This window comes from Ips typographus, linkage group LG4 (genome assembly GCF_016097725.1).
Source record: "Ips typographus isolate SLU linkage group LG4, UJ_Ityp_2.0, whole genome shotgun sequence".
NCBI classification, from domain to species: Eukaryota; Metazoa; Arthropoda; class Insecta; order Coleoptera; family Curculionidae; genus Ips; species Ips typographus.
The window spans coordinates 9,060,546-9,081,553 of record NC_138425.1 but is presented as its reverse complement, the minus strand read 5'-3'; the positions used below and the strand labels follow the sequence as shown (position 1 = coordinate 9,081,553).

Genomic DNA, 21,008 nt, shown 5'->3' with positions numbered 1-21,008 from the left:
GACACGTTTATACGCAAAGTAAAATATAATCACACACACAGGCTAATCAATTTTTATAACATCAATCGATAAGTTTGGTAATATCTAGTTTTAGATTATTTTTATTCGGCAAAATAAATGCTTTGAATTTTCTTCAATAGAAACTCAAATTAAGTGCTTGGTGGTAACACATAATTATGACTCAGTCTTTGGAAGCGGCAGTTAATGATGTCTCAGAGAAAGATACTTCAAATGTTGATCCTACAGTTTCTAAAAGTAAGTTTAGTATTTGAAATTAAACATTTATTTTATCATCTGTTTTAATAGTTCCAAAGCTTGGAGTTAGACACACCATGACCATATTGCTGCACACGTTCTTAGCTTGTACGTTTCTAACTAGATCATCCCTGTCACTGGCTATTGTTGCTATGACAGATAGTACTACGTCTTCGAATCCAGATATTCCTGTAAATAACCAAGATAAATAATAAATTTTGTAAAGATGGAATATTTTTTGTAGACTTATGATTGGACTAACGTCGATACTGGAGTAATACTGTCAGCGTTCTTTTACTCTTACGTAGTCTTACAGCCTTTTTCTGGATACATTTTTATTCGTTTGGGCTTGAAATGGGTTCTTCTAGGTACAATGCTGATCAATATTTTAGCGTTTATGCTAATTCCAGTCAGTGTCTATAATTATGGTAAAAATGGCCTAATTGTTTGCAGGTAATTCTTGATCTTAGTGATAGACTTATATTACAATTATCTACTTTTACAGAGTAGTACAAGGGATTTTTCAAGGATTTTGCTATCCAGCCATTCACCATGCCATAGGTCTTTGGGTACCTAAAGATGAACGTTCCTTACTGGCCATGATTGCTCGCGCAGGTTAACCAGACCAAGCCTTTCAACGAACAAGTACTTTGATATAAATATTTTAGGAAACAAAATTGGGTCAATAATTTCAATGTTAACCACCGGGTATATATCGGCCAGCTACTGGGGCTGGCCTGCAGTTTTTTACATACTAGGCACCATTTCTTTAGTGTGGTGCGCAGCTTGGACTTTCCTCGCTTCAGATTCGCCGGCTGATCATTTTCTAATCAGCGAAGCAGAAAAGGATCACATCGAACGTTCTTTAGAAACTAATGAAAAAGTAGATGTTGCTTCTGTTCCTTTTAAAGCGATATTTTTGTCTCTACCCTTTTGGGCTATTGCGGTGGCAAACGCCGGAATATCTTGGGGATACACCCTAACTGATACAATGTTACCAACTTACCTAGCTGATGGTTTGGGACTAGATATTACTTCGGTGAGTATTAATATTGGTGAAACCAAACGAGAGTAGTTAATGGATTCAAGTCAGAATAACAAGTATAGTAGATTTCATTCACTCCAAGAGCAACAAAATGATTCACTGTATGTAATAAACTTCAGCAGTAGAGTAGGTATAATGGAACTAAAAAACATGATAACAGCAAAGAAGAATATTGTGCAGTATACGATATTTTACCATCAAATTTTGTTAATCGTACTATTCATAGGACAATCCGACAATCTGTCCATGTTTATCTGGAAAGTCTAATATCAAAATCACTATAGTAATCTTGGCTTAAATCCGTTATATAATAACTAATCATACATCATAGTGTAGTATGAATTTTGTAGAATGGAGTTACATCAGCAATGACCAACGTGGTCCAAATCCTAATCAACACTCCTTTAGCTCTATCTGGTGATTACTGGGTTTCTAGAAATCACTTTTCACTACTAACCTGGAGAAGACTAGCGCAAGCAGTAGGATCCTACATTCCATCTTTAGCTTTGGTGTGGTTGGCGTTTGTCTCTTCAGATCAGCGCATTTTAGCCATAGCATTACTTTACATTTATTCTGGTATAGATGCCGTACTGATTTTTGGTTCTCTCGTAAACCACGTGGATATATCGCCCCGTTATGCTGGGGTATTGATGAGCATTGAAAACACAATTGCTCAATGTATAGCCATGTTTGCACCACTGGTTACTCAGTATGTAGTGTCGGATTCTGTAAGTTTTTGTTAATAATTATGGTGGATCCAAAATAATAGGAATGAATTTGTATCGTAGACGGACATGTTACTTTGGAGATGGGTGTTTTTATCATTGGCTGCTATTATGACTCTTACGGGAACATTCTTTATTGTGTTTGGTAAAGCTGAAGTTCAGTGGTGGAATTCCAAAGACAGGAAGAGTTCAATCAAAGCTAACGATACTGTTGCTTTATCATAATATATTTTTTTTTAATAAAGGGGCTATAGAGTTTTTCTTTTTCAGAGTTGTTCATCCACATTAGCGGATTTAAGAAAAACTGCTAAGTTGTTTACATCAAGCGTTGGCTTGACTTCAAAGCTAGTTAAAACAATAATGCATTTATTTAAAAATTAATCGTTTATAAACGACGCAAATGATAAAGTAAACATCTCTTAACGGTGCATCATCACTCATCGTAAAGCTATACAATAGATTAACGCACAAATTAGGATCACAATAAATGTTTACACATAATGCTAGGTTTATGTAGTCAACTTATTTAAATCTTGTTATGAAGGATTGATGATCAACTATTTTGAAATGTGGCACTGCTTTAGTTTTTCCTCATATCTCGATTTTCTAGTTGGGAATTTCGAAAAACACACAAATTGAACAAAACGCAGCATAAGTCAGATCGTGTTATATTTAGCCAAACAAAAGCAAATGACTATTTCCAGTTGTTTACGTTTTTTGTTCCTATGTTATAGCCAGTGTTAATAAGCGCCGAATTATGTAACTTTTGACAAAACCATAAATTTATGAATGATAACTGTGAATTTTTGTTGTATTTAAATGCAAATTTATTAGAAGACATCGTATCTGTATATCAATCGAGTGGCTATGCACGAGCACAAAGCTTTCAGCATAAATTGTAATTAACCAAAATTTAATATTGAAGGTTCCAGACAGTAGAAAATCGAAATTTTAACTCAGTTTTGTGATAACACTGGTAGATGGCTCCAGTTAAACGTATTAACATTTTAGAGCTATTTGTATGTTACAACTTTTTTAACAGATTGAAAAATTTAAAGAGAGTTAATTATACTTATTGGAAACGAATCGATCAAACACTTTTCGATGTTTATTATGTAATTTCAATATTCTGCGGTGGTTGATGGCGAATGATAAAATTATCTATCTAGCATTTAATTATTTTTTAGGGTAATATATCTTTGACTGTTTTTAAATATTTGTCTTTACAAAATTACGGCCTTCTAGTGTAGACTGGAATTTAGCAACATTTAATTAAGACATATTATAGCAATCTCCATGAAAACAAATCTCATCGCTAAATTCTTTTTCATATCAAGGATGTAGATTTTGATTTAAAAAATCTTTTTATGGTAAAAACATCATAAACATGTATAGATTATAAAGTGTCTATTGTTTAATTATTCTCACACAGATTGATAAAATGCCAACTGAGCCTCATTACTAATCCAAGAGTAATTTATTCGATTTGGGATTAGATGTCTAATTACTTTATTAGATGTGGTAACGTCACATTTTCTTATCGATAAGCGTTATATTGAAATACCTTTAGCAGGTTTTTACGCAGGTATGTTATCTGGCTATTAGAATGTGTTTAAAAGACATGTAATGGTAGAGTAGTCTTAATAGATATTACCTACTTTTAATCAATTTAAAAGCAAATTATACCAAATAATATAACAACTGCAAAAATAAACACATTTTAGTATAGCTTATTGGTCAAGAATGGCCGGTTAACGTTGATCTCTTTCCGAAAGCTTTTCAGTCATATGACACCAATTTGTAAAGAGAGCAACGGGCAATTCAATTTGTGCGTTGCGAAAACAATTATTAGTTCTCCCAATTATGATCGTTGATTATATGAGACGTTTAAAACGATCTTAGTCACTCTATTAGTAATATTTTCGTTACTTATTGTGCGATTATTCTTCGACTCTTCAAAGTTTTATTGACACCTCGGCCACCTGCCAAATAAGTGAACGTCATTTAGTCACATGCTGATATAAAAATGAACAAGTTTTCACAAATCAACGCTATTTTTAAGAAGCGCCAGAGTGAGGGGGTATTTTTACGATGACCCGCTATAATTAGAAGGGGAATTTATCTAGTGCGATTTAAATGCCAAAGTTTTATTTCAATAAATTTATTTTATTATGTTTTTGCATGGCGTTTGGTATAGAAGTGGTTTGGGCCCTCTTATTAGCGTCCGTTATTAACGGAATTTGACCTAAAGTTTTTTTTTTTATTTATGATCGCTAAACGCATATCAGACGACGCTTGTAAAACAATGCCCCACCAAAAAACCTTCCTTATTAACCAAACTCCAGGAATTCTCTCTCTAGTACAGCTATTTCGGGATACAGCAGAGTCGAACCAGCTTGCTAGTATGTTGGCACTTCATTCGTGTGTGTGACTCCATAGAATCGCCACGTACACACACACACACACAATTTGGATTTTTTTTTGCAAAACTGATGAATGGACAAATTGCACTTATAATTTGATTTTCAGCTTCATGCTTAGTTAGTGTGGTCAGTAAAAACGTCTGTTATATCATCGAGCATAACAAGCAAAAAAAGTGTTTAGCCTTCGGAACCTTTGGCGGGAGTCAATTTACGTTGTGGAGTTGTGCGCTTCGTACACGAGTTAAAACAATTTCTGTGATATTTTATAAACATAGTTTTTAATAAACAACAAATTTATACCTTGACCTTATCTGGAAAAAAGGTGCCTGTTTGACGAGGTTTCAGTTTTGTCTGGATGGACAGGAGTGCGTATTATGGACCCTAAAAAAAGCTTTGAAAACTTGGAACGCAAGAAATCTCTATTGGACACTATGATCCTTAGACCGCTCAAACAAAAAGGTAAGTTTACCAATTAACCACTTAATTCTAGTTTATTTAAATCCTAAAAAACTTGTAAACTAAAACTGATGCAACCATTATACCATTTACAACAACCTTCAAATCTAATTGATAACGATAGGTAAATTAGCCTAAAGGTAAGCTTACTACAGTGGTAATCTTATTTGAACAACTGGTGGCCAAAAATATTTTATCTGAGTAAAACTGATGAAACTCAATTTGTTTCAATGAACACTAGAAATGTTTGGCAAAAAAAATGTTTGTATGACGCAACCGGTTTTGCTAATTACCTGGCTACCGGAAGTGTTACATATTGGTTTCAGCCTGATATTATACTCGTGAATCATTTACAGGGTGATAAAAAACGTAATATGGTTAAATAACATAAAAAAACCCGCTTTTTAATGTCACAATTATAGTTAATTTTCTGCAGGTTTTGTTTAAGTGGTTTTTAGCAAACGTAACAGAAATAAGTGTATATTATTTTTTGTCAGATAAGAAAACTTAAAAATTATAAAAAATGTATTATCTATCTCTCTAACAAAAAAGATAAGGCAAGTCAATGATACATCTTAAAATACAAATTTTTCCTCAATGAGAGAAGAAGAAGCAACGAAATTCGGATTATACTCATAGACTATAAAATTAAGATAGATAATGAGAGAATTGTATACTTGTGTATTTTGTTTAAAAAAAAATCAGTGGTTTTAAAATATTGAATATTGATTACACTCTTAATGCCAGGAACGCGAATATCAATTTTGCATCTTAAGCTTATGCTTAAAAAGCCAGCACAGCATTTACAAGAAAAGTTTTAACAAACCATTAGATGTTTTGACTAATCAAGCAAAACATATTTAGGCAAATATGACACATATTATAGATTTCTAAACCGTATGTAAAAAAACCTATTAATATGAGTGCATAGGAAATAATAGGAAAAAATTAGGAAATCTTATTATTTCTGAAAATAAAGTATCTGCTCTAGTTTTTAAGTCCGTTTGTGGTGATTGATTAGTGGAGTTTAAGGACAGCTTAGATAAGTCCAGTTTAGACTGTGTCATTTTGCACCTAATCTGTCACATTCAAATCTCAACTTAGCTTAAGTTGTACTTAAAATCGACTTGGAGTGTCAGGGAAGCAGACATAAATATTGTACTTAAAAAATGACACTAATGACTTTCTGTTTATTGTGTGTAATAATGCTTGTTATTTTCTATACATTTTATAAGATGTTCAATTCAGGAATTTTTAGATCAATTCTCAATAAATTCTGTATTTTTTAAAATGTTTTTTATAGAACTTTCATTATTTGATGAAATACAATAATGCTCCAGAACGTTTTTAATATGTGATTTCAGCATGATACCACATCTCCACATTTAGGTATTAATGTAAATTTAGTAATTTTTTGGCAGACAAAAGCACTTAACCACATTACTCTGCTGAGTAATTAGCACCAAAAAAAAATTCACGTAAACTTGCAGTGTAGTCTATACATAGTATTAAAACAAATTTACAAATAGCCCGATATTATAGAGAAAATTAATAATATACAAACTTTCAAAAAAGTTTATAATTTTTCACTCATAGGGGCTACCAAATTCTTAATACACATAACTGAAACCGCTGGGCTACCGCCAAAAGTTAATATTATAATATAAACGTAACAGGGACATTGACATTTTGATCTCGTTGATTTAAATGTCATCAATGAAATATAATACATGTTAAGTTCAGACAAAAAAAGCAGCTTTCAGCTTGCTGCTTTTTCTTGACCAATCACAAACCAATGCCGCACATGTGAACTTTATGATTGGGTAGCTAAAAAAAATATTTAGAGGCAATCTTCCAGCTTAGACAGAGAATTAAAGAATCCTTGCAACTTTTATTAGTGTATTAAATCCATGACCCCATGTTGTTCGATTAATTATAAAGAAACCGTACATAAATTCTAGTTAGAGAACATTCAGATACACCAAATTGCAAATTCAGAGAGATGTGAATTACGAACGCACAACCTGTTCAGATTACATATGCAACTTTATTGAGCTTTGACCTAAATTAGAGTAACTTGCGCTTTTATTTTCATTTTGTACACATCTAATACAATATAAAATATTTCAACAGTGGTGGCTTTTTTTGCAATTGGATGGTAATACCCAAGGTTAGATAGAAATAGCCAGGCAATTGTTGCGGTTGAATTTTACGTCTCGGATCATTGCATCTTAAAAACTGAGGTATTTTATGATGAATAATAATTGAGGAAATTACACAGTTAACAGAACTCAAAACCACGAGCTAATCATAGGTACCGTAGCTCGGTGGTACTTTACAACAATAGAAAACCGAGAAGTTGCATTTAGATCATTAATTCATTAATATTATATACTGTGCTGTCAATCTGACAGAGCAATCCTATCTGCATTATATAGAAGTTATAAAACATCTCAGAACCTGAGGGGCCCAAGGTAAAAACAGGTGTGAGTGGCAATTAATAAGTTTTAAAAAAAAGTTTCAATTGCTAGTCTAATACTCAAATGTTAATTGCTCAATATTATGTGCCATACACTTTATGTAGATAAGAAACTATAAAAAAAATTTTATGAAAAATATTACATCATATCACCTGATATAACGATATTTGTCAAGTTGTTTCCATAACAAATATTCTTAATAATGTTCAGTACCTATATACGATATTAGACAAAATTTAAGCTGGCCTAATTGTAGTTATTGGGTTCAATTATCTCAACTGGTATTTGTTTCAACTGATATCACTTTAAGAATAAACGTAATTTTTTGCCTTCAGGCTTTTCACGTTTATATTTTAGAGTTATAGAGGTATGAAAATTTCAAAAATATACCTAGAAAAGAGTGCATGGTAGAAAGATAACCATTTCAATAAATTAATAAACTAAACCAAAATTTAGCATGAAAAAATGTGTGACCTGTGTATATAAGTCTGCGGAAACGGATGTGACGTCGTCAAATGATCTAACATTTGTTTTGATATACTGGCACTGTCATTTACTAAGTTGGGTGCCATCTTTCTCTTACTTCTTTTGTGCAATTTAATTTAAACTAAAAAAAACAATATTTGTTCGGTTTTCATTGTTGTGGCTAAAATAGTCTTTCAAGGCAAAATAAACGGTTTTAATTTTTCAATCTGTAAAATTCTGCAATAAAACTGTTTATAACAGAAACCAAAACAACGAAAAACTATTTATGTACAATATACTTTGCAATTACTCTTTGTTTTTGGTCGGGTTATGCGGTAGTTTATCACTGGAATTTGCATAGAACAACTCATAAACCACATAATTAAAAAATCCTGACTTAGCCGTAATTCTCAGATAATAAAAAAAATTAGCCAGCAGAATAAATACCAAATTTGCATGAATAAACCCTAATGGTTATTATCTAGTTTTTTGACGCAATTATACTGCGTTTTCACAAGCTCTAGCAAATTGTCACCACTGTTTAAATAAAAATTTTTGTCGTCTTATTGCTAATTTTCTTTAATACAATGATCACGCCATACCTATACCTCTAGCAACTAGTTCATTGGGTGTACAACAACAAATCTCAGTTTGTATCGTAAAAGTTACAACGTAATTAATAGGTGAATAACTATTTTTAGTAGCGAGACTTATTGAAATTTTGCAAGCCCCAACAGTATTATTGAAATAACTAAATTGTTTACAAAGTGCATGTCCAAGTTTAAAAGTTAGACTTGCCTGAATAACAGTTTTTCATTTTATAAAGGAGCATGTGATCACTGCTCTTAATAAAAAGCATCAAATCAATTTCGCATTGAAGCACAGTTTTTCGTATTACCTTAATATAGCGGTAATAATTTTTTTATTGATCTACAGATTAGATGTTATTAACATCGATTTTGTCGTTTTATGATTGATCTCGTGATAATTCAGCAGATTTAACTTTTTAAAATTATCTTGTTGATCAGCTTTCAATCACGCTCTCATGAAATTTATTCGAAGTTTGTTGACCAGCAAATTTACAAAATATGTTTAACGAAATTGATGCAAATTACAAAGTCCAATGACACAGTCAGAACAAACTGAAAAAGTATAGCAATAATTAAAAGTACTGGAAAATTCTTAACACAGTCGTAACGACTCTATATCTCTATAACTTTACGAATTGAAAAATTCAATTTTGATTTCAGTTCCAACAATTGGCGTTCGTCATGTCCAAGCGCTGCTAATGTTTTTCTATATGGTAGTCACATTACTGACCAGATCAACAATGTCCATAGCTGTTGTAGCAATGACTAACTATAATTCCACAACTAGTGCTGATGTACCCGTAAGTAAAGCATAAAGAAATAAACAGTTGTTTACGTATAGAGGGCTGAAAAAAGGAGATTACGCGCTTGTACAATATGACATTTTTGTCAAAAAAAAATAACGTTTATAAAACTTTATTTAAAAAATCTGGTCAGCATCATTCAATATTTCAAAAATACTAGTAATCCCTTATCCAAGTAAATTCCATCAATTTCATGAATTGTTATATTCCAGCGTTATAAATGGGCAGATACTAATAACATAATCCTCTCTTCATTCTATTGGACTTACATCATTCTCCAGCCCTTTTCCGGCTACTTTTTCAAGCACTTTGGTTTGAAAAAATGCCTTTTAGGGACGATGCTCTTCAACGGAATAGCGTTTACCCTCATTCCATCTGCTGCGGCCAGTTTTGGATACATGGGAGTGATTGCGTGCCGGTACGTCCATTTTCTTTTATTTAATATTAACCCAGCTGGTAAACGCTAACCATCGTACGTTGCAGAATCAATTACAAGTAACACATTACAGTTAACCCGTTTACAGCATGATTCAAGGAATGCTACAAGGATTTACTTTTCCAGCCTGCCATGCTGCGTTGGGATTATGGGCCCCACTTAGTGAACGGTCCAAGTTGACGGTTTTAATTTATTCGGGTTGGTATAAAATTGCATTTGCTTCCACCATTTAGTTTGTTAACTATTTTACATGCAGAAATTGTATATTTCAGGTAACAATGTCGGAACCATACTGGCATTGCTAATTACTGGCTACATATCATCATCTCCGTTCGGTTGGCCGTTAGCTTTTTATTTATTCGGGGCCACATCGATTGTTTGGTGTATAGCGTGGCTTTTTTTGGGGTTTGATAGTCCTTCCAAACATCCACGTATTGGAGAAGCGGAGAAACATTATATTATGAAGTCTCTAGAACATTGTGAAGAAGATATGGTAAGTGGTGACAAAAATCAACTACTACTGAGAAACTAAACATAAACATATTCTAGGATGGGTCAAGTAAATTCCCTATCAAGCAAATATTGACCTCTCTCCCTTTTTGGGCTTTGGCAGTATGCAACATTGGCAATACATGGGGTGTCACTCTTCTCGACGTGGAAGTTCCTACTTATATCAGCAAAGTTTTTGAATTTGATATTGATGTGGTATGTTTGGTTTGTTCTCATTACTTTCAGAAAATACATAATTTCACATTTCAGAACGGATTGCTTTCGGCTCTTCCTCAAGTCACGCAGCTTTTGCTCTCTCTAATTTTTGCCCCTATTACTGACTACGTGGTAGACAAAAAAGTGCTCTCTTTGATAAACTGCAGACGATTATTTCAAGTTCTAGGTGCGTATATGTTACACACAATTCTGAAGGGAAGATGTTAATTAACTTGAACTGTTTTAGGTTCTCTAGTGCCAGCAGTTGCCTTAGTATGGTTAGCATTTATAAACAGCACTCAAACAACATTGGCGATAGTGCTATTAAATGTAATTATAGGGATGGCGGTGTTCCTATACAACGGTTCCTACATTAACCATGTGGACATTTCCCCAAAATACGCAGGTTTAATGTTGGGTATTGAGAACAGCATATCTCAAATGGTGGGTTTAACAGGTCCTCTCTTCGTGCAGTATGTAGTTACTGAACCAGTGAGTTAACATCCAGAGTTATTTTAACTTTTTACATACAATTTAATTAATTACAGGCTGATGTCCACCATTGGAGGTATGTATTTCTTTTCTCGGCTGTGATAACCACATTATCAGCACTGTTCTTTATAATATTCGGGTCCGCCGACATACAATGGTGGAATTCCTGGAACAGTTCCTCTACTGAAAACATTCGAGATCCTTTAAATGTACCTAGCGTAGAAAATGAAAATAAAGTATGATATTTGGAACATTTTGTAGTTTTTTTTACAGGCGTCAGTATGATGGTACAAATAAATAAAATTGGTATAATCAATCAAAAGAGTATGTGATTGCTCTAAACTACAGAGTTGCCACCCTGTTACAATCGATTGATTAAATTTAAAAAAATAGTAAAAAGTTAAAGTGACAATAATGTTCTGTGTAAGATGGAGAGTTCACCTGCATAGCAAGCATTTGTCCCGCCTGGTCTAATGGATACCATCATAGTCTCAGTTTGTCATTGAAGTATATTCATCCTGTATAATTTGTGAATAAACGGCAAAAGCTAAATCAACTTTGTACCTGCATTAATTCATATTTTTAATTAAGTTGATGTCAAAAGTCTGATTGGGACTGTCTTTAGGAAAATAATTTTTGATGTAAAACATATGATCAATCCACACGTGCACAACACAAAATAATAATATACTAAAATAAACAAACTATCATGGCCAAAAGCATAGCAATTTGGTCAAAATTCTCAACTTCAATCTTAACTAAAATATCAGAACTTCTTCCTCATTTACAGCTAAAAGAAGTTCACTCACCAGGTAAGCATTAAAATTACATTGCATTTACTATTAACAAAAGAACTGATGACTATTTACTATTGAGATTTTTCCAGTCTTAGAGAAGCAGAAATCATACTTGCCGACTTCGATTTGATCGGACCTCACTTATACAATTTACCCAAAGTGAAATGGATTCAAGGTACCTGGGCTGGAATAGATTCTTTGTTGCCCCATATCAATCGTGAGGCTCCGCCAACGTATCCAATTACAAGAACCTCAGGAGATAACTTTGGGCAACTTATGGGAGAGTATGTAATTGGGAATATAATTTTTTGGGAAAGAAACTATTTTGAGGTGGGTTTATGTACATCAGGTGAAAGAAATGCAGTTTATATAAAATCTAACAAACTGTTAGATCATCCAAAACCAAGTTTATATTATACTACTAGGTTAAGGAAAACCAAAAAGTTGCCCTATGGAATGCAGCTACATGTCCTCATGACCATCGTAGTTTTAAAGAACTGACCATAGGCATTTTGGGTATTGGTTCAATAGGCAATATAAGTAAGCACAATTTTAGTAAATTTGTAAATCTACTTTATATTAGTATAAAGTAGATTTACAATGGTTACATTCCATTAATGCAGTCGGTAGAATAATAAAAAACCTTGGCGCTACTGTCTATGGATTTGGACGTCGAGAAAGCATCCCTTTGGCAACCACAGATAACCAACATATAACCAAATATTTTAATAAATCAAACTTAGAAGAACTGTTAATGAGTGTTGATTATGTCGTTAGTGTGTTGCCGAATACGCAAGAAACCACTAATTTGCTAGGAAATGGAGTACTTAAAAGCTGTAGTAAAAGTACTTTTTCAAATTTACAAATTAGGTATTACAAGAACATTTACAGGTGGTAAGAAGGCTGTTTTCATTAATATTGGCAGAGGAAACATCATTACAGAAGTAGAGTTAGTAAAAGCTCTGGAACAACAGTGGATACGCGGAGCAATACTAGATGTCTTTGAAACAGAACCTTTACCAAAAACTAGTATTTTATGGAGCTTGCCCAATGTAACTAAATTGAGTAATCTTGTGTTAGCACTATATGCATTAAAACAACACTTTTAGGTGTTTATAACTCCACACATTGCAGGCAACAGTAGAGCTCAAGATGTGGCAGAGAAATTCCAAACAAACTATGAACGTTTCATAAAACAAGAGACGTTGGTTAATCAGATAGATTTCAGAAAAGGATATTGAATTCATATTACCACATCAATCTGAAAAGAAATGTGGGATGGAAAATAAAACAACACAAAAAGTTATTATACCAACTAGTATGTGTGTTTTATTTAAACATAAAATTACAAAAAAATCCATAGACCGTAATAACATTGTAGCCTTTACATAGTAAGCGTTAATTTTTCTTCTTTAAATAAGCGAATAAAAAAAATTGAGAGCAATATATTTATTCTGAAAATTAACCGTTCAATTTGTAAATAACATCCAACAATTTACAAAAACCTTTTAAAACATCACAATGGCGCGGTTACAGGAAAACAAACGCCCACTGTGATAATAACGATAAACAAATTGAAACAGTAATTTAAAAGAAAAACAAATTATTGTTTTTCACCACAGTTAAAGTGCGTCATTGTGTGAGAGATGTTAAATATAAAAAAAAGCTTAATAATGTTACGTTAGTTAATCTAATATCACTTCAATATTTAATTTACTCTTTTAGGAAAATTTCTGTAGCAGAATAACACAAGACCAAAGCTTAGATCGCTTTAAAATCGTAAACTGTAAAGTATCCTTACACATAAGGCTAAACAAGTGGCTATTACAACTTAAATTAGTTCCTATCTAATAATAAACGTCTGTGGTTTATATCTTTACATCATTTGAAAAGCTAAAGCTGTATTGCTTATACCTATTATCAGCTTCGCATTTTAAATAATCCGCCAGTCACGATAAAAACCGACAGGAAGAAGAAAAACACGGGAATAACATCAAAGATTTTCAAGAAAATACCGAATATATTATATATAAAACGTTTAAAAGTAAACGGGACACGCGTCCACGAAATCGATTCAACAATTTTACATATCACAAAGAGTGAGGAGAACTCGGCAACGACTTCCCGAAGATCACTGAGCATTTTTATGCTGTTAAACGGCAACTTCGAGAGGCCGAGCAGACTAAAAAAAATCGCCACAAATACAGAGAAATTTTTTCGACTTAAACCACTGCCCAGTGAAATAACCGATGACTTTTCACCTCCTGTAATGTCGAAAATATCTTCACTATTACTCGGACGTTTTAGAAACGGTTAGAATTAACTTACAGGCCAATTTAGTCCTTGCTGACACTAGTATCCATTGGACTAGCCGGCTGCATTACGTTAGTAGTGACGCTGGGAGGCACTGCAGGTGGTATCACTAAACTCGGTGCTGGGACAGCCGGTTTAACAAATCGTTCTGAAGGTCTGTTAGATATTTGAACAAATTGATAAACTAACAAACTATAATGAGATAAAACGGTTAAGTAAACGGCTATTACCTTCGATGAGATGATCCTGGCGAATTACCTTGAGCACCGCCAGGAGGTGGCGCTTGTCCGCATGATGGACAACGCGGTGGCGGCACCCCAGACGGTGTGACAAGCAAAACTTCAGAGAAACGTGGAGAAGGAGCTTGAATTTGGTTTGCTAATCCTGTTCAAAAAATTAGAGTTGAAATTTTACCTTTTGAGAATGACGTCAACTTGTTACATCTTTGTTTCTCGCATATCAAACATATGAAATAAACAAGTTTAGCAAAAAAGGCACACTAATTTTGTCATCCTGTCTGATTCTAAATGTACTGCTTTTTACGAACACGAGGAAATAGAAAACGCATTGAAATAGACAAGAAAGAACATTTCTTTCTACTAACTGTTGGTACTCTCTAAGCTATTTTCACATCACATTCGACTGACACCGTCAACAGAAAACGGGAACCTATAGATCCTAAAAACATTGACTAATTTCTAGTAATAAATCTAGGGCTTTTCTAGGGGTTTCGTCTTATTCAGGGTTAATGACAAGTATCGAATAATTTAAATAATTCTACGTGTTTTACTTTCTTTCTCAGTAATTAATCATAGATTTCAAAGTTTGCATTATAAAATAGTCCGTTTCGTTACCATTATTGTTGTTGGTTTTGTTTATTACAGTTCTGCCTCTTCAGTTTCTTATTTTCTTGTTAGACCATTAATATTTTTTCAGTTCCTTGTAAACATGCTACCAATTTTTATGCATTTTGTGAAGGAAGTAGCACTTTAGGATGTGTTGATGGAACCCATATAGCCATAACACAACCATTCCATCATGACCAGCTTACACCTCAAAAACAATAACTAACAGATGCATTAACACTTTAATTAAAAACTCAAAAACAAAGAAAGGGAGGTGCAAACACAATCAATTGGTCTCCAACCCAACCTTATTGACAGAATGTTGACACTGACGGGCATAAAGGTTAAAAAACAAAACATTTGAATTTTAGAAGACGACGGAAAAAAAAGATTGCCAAATACAAAATTTTGTCATACAAAATCATAGCAAAACCTCATTTGGTCTTTCTATTTCGCACAACCCGAATAGCTACGTTGAGTGCCGATCTTCGCCAATCGAAACGTAGAGAGTACCATATATTACGATAGAGAAGGTTTTTCTATGATAGCAAAGAAATTTCCTTGCTATTCGTTAGAGAGTTCGCTTTCTGCTACCCTATGCCGAATAAAAAGGGCTGGAATTTAAGCTGACGACTCCTATTTCACCAACATTTCTCAGAAAATGTCGGTCAGAAAAACCAAAATAACTACATTTATAAAGAACACAATAAGAGACCAAATTAATGTATGTTAAAACAGAATTATTATGTATTGTAAGAATGGAAATTTTATGGACAATAAATTATTGGACCAAATAGGACACTGCCTGGCAAATGTGATGCAAACTAATCTTAGTTAAAAGTCAGTCCAAGCTGGGTGTTATGTTGATATGTAGTTTTTTTAGCTTTAAAACTAGATACAGAGACAAAAGATTTCCACTTTGAGTGTGAACTTAACTTGAATACTTCTTGATCAATGATATTCAAGTTTAGATATTTCTGAACGCGCCATTTATTCCAAGCATTTGTAAGTTAAAATTTGTGATCTAATTCAATCATCAATCTACTACCCACAATAGTTCAGTAAAAACTCACCTGGACTCAAAGGCCGACTCTGACTAGGAGATGGATTATATGGAATAGGTGACACAGTATGCTGCCTGCCACTTAAAATATGCTCGTTATAGTGCCGCTCCTCTTCCATTTCCAAGGAACTTTCACTTTCGGACAGATGCCGACATAGAGCTTCTCTACGTTCAACCTCCAGCTGCAATTTTCGTTGTAGACGCAAGTTTTCCTCCTTAATATTGCGTTCTTCCTGGGCGTAGCGCTGCATCTTTTGAGTATGTTCTTGCTGGCTAATAGCCAAATTTTGTCGCAAACGCATCACTTCTTGACGAAGAGTCTGGATGTGGGCACTCAAATTGGTTGCCGTGTCTCCATTACTTTTAGAAATTAAAATGTTCAAGCAAAAAAATACTATAAAGCTCTAGAAACCGCACTAACCTTATATCACGTGGACTAGCAGGGTCAGACACAGGTTGATCCAGCTTAATTTGTAACGTTCGTTTTTCAGCTTCTAATTTGTCCATTCTTTTCCACAACTTATTAACCAAAGCTTCCTGCTCTTGCTCTAGAGTGTTCTCCAACTCCACCTTCTCCCTTCTCAGCTGTTCCAAGTTGCTTTGTTTGGCTAAAGTTTCAGCCTCAAGTTTTTCAATTTTGCGCATCAACCGATTCACCAAACATTCCTGTTCTTGTTCTAAAGTCTGCTCCAACCTGCATTTTTCTTGCCTCAATTGCGTCAGTTTTCTTGACAAGTCGTTAGTCAAACATTCTTCCTCGCGTTCATAATGATGCGCCAACGATTCTTTTTCCTTTTTCAGAGCTTGTATTTTTTTCAGCAACGTATTAGAAATGTACTCTTCTTCCTGCTCAGCCTTTGCTTGCTGTTGGAAATTTTTTTTTTTTAAACAAACCATCAATTAGGACTGATTTAAAACTTACAATGATAACAGAAGCTTTCTTTAGATCCCGATTTTCTTCTTGTAAAGCCTTGACTCTCAGTTTGTAGGTTTCCAATTCTACTTTGAGTACCCTGTTTTGCTGCTGAAGACTTTCAATGCGCTTTTGAAGTTGCTCTCTAGTGATAGGACTAGGAGGCATCATAATTGGGCCACCATCAATGCTACTAGAATCAGATTCGCTGGCGGAATCAGCCATGTTGCACAGAAACAGCTAGAAAAGACAAATATTTTTTAATATTTTGTTTTGTGTAGGAAGATTAACTTAAGACCAAAAGGGTAGTAATTGTTATTATAATTTTTATATGTATTCTTATACAGGGTCAACCAAATTAAAGTAGCAAAAATTTGATATTCAATAATAATAATAATTCTCCTTTATTGCCAGCTCAGTTTACAACAACCATAGCAATGTCACAAAACAGTAACATTTCTGAAGGGAAGGAATAAAAACTTTACTATGTTTTTTTTACTTAATACAGTAGCTTACTTGAAGACTTTCATTTAGGATACATTTTTCATTTTTGAGATCTAGGACAGTAGGGTTTCAATATTTAACATTTTCAACAAATGTCTTATGGTTTTTGAAATAATTTCTTGATAACATGCACAAAGTGGTGATAAATTCTTCATAGTGTTGCTATAATTGTCAGCCTGAAATGTTTTTGATTGATGCCAATTTACCAAAAATCAGCTTCAGTTTGCATAGTTTTTTTTGTTTTCTTGCATATTTTTAAAGCTGCAAAAGTAATTTGATATACTTTCTCTGGAAAGAATATTCAGTTTTGTTGACATTATTGTTTGTTAAATAGTAAGTAGTTTTCATCTACAACCTACTGCTGCTTAAAACTTTTTTTGTAATATAACAACACTTTTTTTGTAATATTGTACATTTAAAGCTTGACAGTATCTCAAAAATTAATGTTTATGCTATAAACTATAAACACTTGATTGAGGGCTGCTCTCTTTGAAAACTATTTATTAAAAAAATAGTGAAAGTCCACACAGACACACAACAATACATATTTCTAATTAAATGTGTTTGTTATTAAGACATTTTTTGTTTACAGAATTTTTTAAATCAAATTGGTCTTATGGCCTTTGTCTTTGTTCTGCTTGACACAATCTGAAAATATGTCCAGACCCTTAAAAATCCTACAGCAAGTTTTTATAATGATTTAAATTTTGGATATCAAATTAACCTCACCATTGGTATATCTAAATATTCTTGCAATCATTTTAGTTTAAAAAAAATACAAAAACCCCCAGACAAGAGTGAAAAGAAGTTATTGCAATAATTTGAAATTTAGCTAGGTATTTCCAATCTTTTTACAAGATACAACCCAACTGACCTCAATGATTACAAAACTAGATAGAAATATGCCAGACATGAATTGAAATTTTGATGACTGATGAGAAAAAGAGTATCTACTATGAACAATGCACAGTTTAGCAGACCAACTTGTCAGTTTGGTTCACTGCCCATTTAAACAAAAAGAGATCCTACCAAAATATGCTATAAATATCTGATTAAAATTAAGAAATTTCCTTTTCTTACCTTGACAAATTAATGTACTTCGCTGGCGAAGAACACTAGAAAATTAAAAATATAAACAGACAGCAGGAATATCAAACTAAAGGCCAAAACTAAAATGCCGGAAGGTCTGCCGTCTCCCAGCTCAAATATTGCGAAATAATGGAAAGCAAAGCCGATGCGGTTGCGGTAAGTAGGCAAACGCGTATCTAGTGGCACTGTGCTGAATAAATAATCGAAATAATGCTACTTTTTGGCTCTTAAAACAAAAAATTTTTATAAATTGTATAAAAATGCTTGAGAAACCTTTATCAGGCTTTTCGTAGAGCTGTTGAGTATGACACTTATGACAGAAACACTGACTAATGTCAGTTATGTTGACATTTAACATGACATAACACAAATCATATAAGTGCTATGTACACGTTCATTATATGAAATTTTGTAAAATAAAAAAATTTATAAATACGTAATAGTACTTCTACATTTTAATCCAAAAAAACACAATATAATTACAATCAATATAAAATGATTTAATAAAACTCAATTCTCAAAACATTTAAACTCAATATAAATGATGGATCCCGCTGTATTCTCAGTTGCCTATCCAATATCAATATACCTATTTAATTTATCACTACTTTTCGGAAAACCATAATTATATTATACGAATAATAAGTTTCTATTCTATTACTAAAGGGGCCCTAAAAAAACATAAGTTGCTAAGTTTCAGCCAAAATGCAAACTTGCAAAATCATCAACTTTGTAGTTTGTACATACCTACAATTTAATAGAAATATTTTCAAAAATGTCACTCTATTGTTAAGTGTTATCATCAAATGTCAAAATAATAATTATTGTACTCATGTTTTAAATCTGAATCACCAAAATTTTAGGGTGCTCATCAATATTTAGATAGGGGTAAGTATCTTTTTGCGTTATTTGAATTTACTCCCCTTGCCAGCCATGCGCACACGCATATTAGATTTCCACTCCAACGTTACTATTGAGGTTATGTCAATTTAAGAACATTTTACATTTTATTCTTTAAGGCCATAGAAGTAGAAAATAATTATAAACTGTACATTGCGAAGCAATATTCCTTATTCCGCACATCAAATACGTATAACTCTTTAAAGTAGTACTAGTTGCTTATTATCTTATGGCCCCAGCAGAAGACCAGGACAGTGGAATGGAATCTCAAGAAGGATCCCAGCAAGGATCCCAATCCGTTGATCCAGAGGTGGAAAAGGAATCCAAGGAAGAGAGTATTGAAAAAGACCCACCTGCTAGGAAACAGCCTGCTATTGAAAATGGTGATGAAGATGATGAAGTAAGTTTTATCAATATACCTATTCAGCCACCACTAGATGATTTAAATGTTTTTGTACTAAAGTAATAATTGTTTACAGCCTGATGAGACTGTAGCTGAGAGATTATGGGGTCTCACTGAAATGTTCCCTGAATCAATCAGAAACTTCACTTATTCTACTGTGGTTAACACTAAATTGGGGATATGCAAAGCATATGGGTTTTCTCGCGGTGCAGCTTGGGTTGTTTTTAGTACTTCAATTATCTTATTTGCTCCAGTAATTTTTGAAGTTGAAAGAGCAAATATGGAAGAAATGCAAAGGAATCAACAGAAACAAGTATTGTATATCACAACACTGTACACTGACATGGTTGCTACTTTTTTAATTTTTAGTTACTACTTGGTCCAAATAGTGCTATATCAGGGGGAGTTCCACCACCACTGTTGCCTCCAGTGCAACAGCGATAACTGACCTGAGTGTTTTGCAAACTATTTTAGCCTTAGTCTTTGTATTACTTTATAAAACAAACGTGTAAATTATTTGTTACTATTGAATTTAGTCGTTTGAAGTTATCATGATTGTGCATTTTTCTTGATGTGATATTTCACTATATGGTTTAGACAAATAGATGGGACTTCAAATTATTAACTGGGCATTATTAAAAACACATTCATATAAAAATAAATAATATTAATAAAGTATTAATTGTTTACATTTATGATTCATCAGAAGTTTGCCAAATATTTGGGACTGAATAGAGAAAGCCACATAATTCACTGTATGCTTTTGAGTCAAACTTCTCATTACTGAATATAACAAAATCATCTGCTGCAACCTCTTCTCCTCCTGTACATCTCCCTCTAGCCTAAAACAAAAATATGTTTACCATCACAGCAGTGCTGTTTCAAAAAACTGCCTTTGGTATGTCATGTGAAAAAAATATCAATTGGATGATTCTTACCACAATCCAACCACTCAATTGGTTTGTAATTGGCTGGGAAACCTTTATTTTCACTTTGATATCGTCTGTGGAGTTGATGTAGAAAAAGTTTCCATTGGGATCTACTTCATTCACTTTTCCAGTAATGCTAACCTGTTTGTTCATAAATCCTCTCAATTGAGCACCATTTACAATATCCCTTAAATTATTCATGCTGGTATTTGAGAAGTCTCTGATGTTTGGGAGCAATATAATCACTTAAATAATGGTTGTTTAATTTAAAAAAATGTTTAACCATAAAATATTTTTAAGTTTTACTATTTTTAGGTTTTACCGCTAAAAGTGTCAGTTTTGACAAAGGACAGTGACATGAGAAGTTACATAATTTC

At 33.2% G+C, this 21,008-nt stretch overlaps 6 protein-coding genes across 10 annotated transcripts; 4 read left to right on the top strand and 2 right to left on the bottom strand.

The window, feature by feature from the left end:
• The first annotated feature begins 140 nt into the window (after positions 1–140).
• Positions 141–2,283, top strand: LOC145727643 (putative inorganic phosphate cotransporter). Its single transcript, XM_081977354.1, has 7 exons — positions 141–255; positions 307–446; positions 500–708; positions 761–870; positions 924–1,294; positions 1,651–2,028; positions 2,089–2,283. The coding sequence occupies exons 1-7, from the start codon at positions 177–179 to the stop codon at positions 2,248–2,250; spliced, it is 1,449 nt and encodes a 482-aa protein (XP_081833480.1). The 5' UTR covers positions 141–176; the 3' UTR covers positions 2,251–2,283.
• Positions 2,284–4,266: 1,983 nt separating this feature from the next.
• On the top strand, positions 4,267–11,126 carry LOC145727642 (putative inorganic phosphate cotransporter). The gene is made up of 9 exons (XM_081977353.1): positions 4,267–4,907; positions 9,100–9,239; positions 9,455–9,660; positions 9,767–9,876; positions 9,951–10,171; positions 10,228–10,383; positions 10,438–10,570; positions 10,631–10,875; positions 10,932–11,126. Exons 1-9 carry the CDS (start codon positions 4,823–4,825, stop codon positions 11,115–11,117), a joined length of 1,482 nt encoding a protein of 493 aa, XP_081833479.1. The 5' UTR covers positions 4,267–4,822; the 3' UTR covers positions 11,118–11,126.
• A 76-nt stretch (positions 11,127–11,202) lies between these two features.
• On the top strand, positions 11,203–12,991 carry LOC145727647 (glyoxylate/hydroxypyruvate reductase A-like). Of its 3 annotated transcripts, none has more exons than XM_081977363.1 (6): positions 11,203–11,687; positions 11,752–12,002; positions 12,098–12,212; positions 12,296–12,517; positions 12,564–12,724; positions 12,782–12,991. In XM_081977363.1, exons 1-6 carry the CDS (start codon positions 11,585–11,587, stop codon positions 12,911–12,913), a joined length of 984 nt encoding a protein of 327 aa, XP_081833489.1. In that variant the 5' UTR covers positions 11,203–11,584; the 3' UTR covers positions 12,914–12,991. The 3 variants fall into 3 exon arrangements, with proteins under 3 accessions (XP_081833489.1, XP_081833490.1, XP_081833491.1); XM_081977364.1 differs by having other exon boundaries at positions 11,208–11,687; positions 12,296–12,511; XM_081977365.1 differs by having other exon boundaries at positions 11,210–11,687; positions 12,296–12,508.
• On the bottom strand, positions 12,973–18,721 carry LOC145727646 (coiled-coil domain-containing protein 6-like). The gene is made up of 7 exons (XM_081977362.1): positions 18,391–18,721; positions 16,816–17,046; positions 16,315–16,757; positions 15,904–16,253; positions 14,216–14,369; positions 14,001–14,141; positions 12,973–13,936 (listed from the first exon to the last, which is right to left on the bottom strand). The coding sequence occupies exons 2-6, from the start codon at positions 17,029–17,031 to the stop codon at positions 14,009–14,011; spliced, it is 1,296 nt and encodes a 431-aa protein (XP_081833488.1). The 5' UTR covers positions 17,032–17,046; positions 18,391–18,721; the 3' UTR covers positions 12,973–13,936; positions 14,001–14,008.
• A 389-nt stretch (positions 18,722–19,110) lies between these two features.
• Positions 19,111–20,323, top strand: mge (translocase of outer mitochondrial membrane 22 homolog mge). Of its 3 annotated transcripts, none has more exons than XM_081977330.1 (4): positions 19,111–19,287; positions 19,542–19,699; positions 19,779–20,015; positions 20,072–20,323. In XM_081977330.1, exons 2-4 carry the CDS (start codon positions 19,559–19,561, stop codon positions 20,144–20,146), a joined length of 453 nt encoding a protein of 150 aa, XP_081833456.1. In that variant the 5' UTR covers positions 19,111–19,287; positions 19,542–19,558; the 3' UTR covers positions 20,147–20,323. The 3 variants fall into 3 exon arrangements, with proteins under 3 accessions (XP_081833456.1, XP_081833458.1, XP_081833455.1); XM_081977332.1 differs by having other exon boundaries at positions 19,145–19,287; positions 19,539–19,699; XM_081977329.1 differs by lacking the exon at positions 19,111–19,287 and having other exon boundaries at positions 19,353–19,699.
• Positions 20,324–20,348: 25 nt separating this feature from the next.
• On the bottom strand, positions 20,349–20,974 carry RPA3 (Replication protein A3). The gene is made up of 2 exons (XM_081977337.1): positions 20,641–20,974; positions 20,349–20,544 (listed from the first exon to the last, which is right to left on the bottom strand). The coding sequence occupies exons 1-2, from the start codon at positions 20,830–20,832 to the stop codon at positions 20,395–20,397; spliced, it is 342 nt and encodes a 113-aa protein (XP_081833463.1). The 5' UTR covers positions 20,833–20,974; the 3' UTR covers positions 20,349–20,394.
• Between the last annotated feature and the right edge of the window lie 34 nt (positions 20,975–21,008).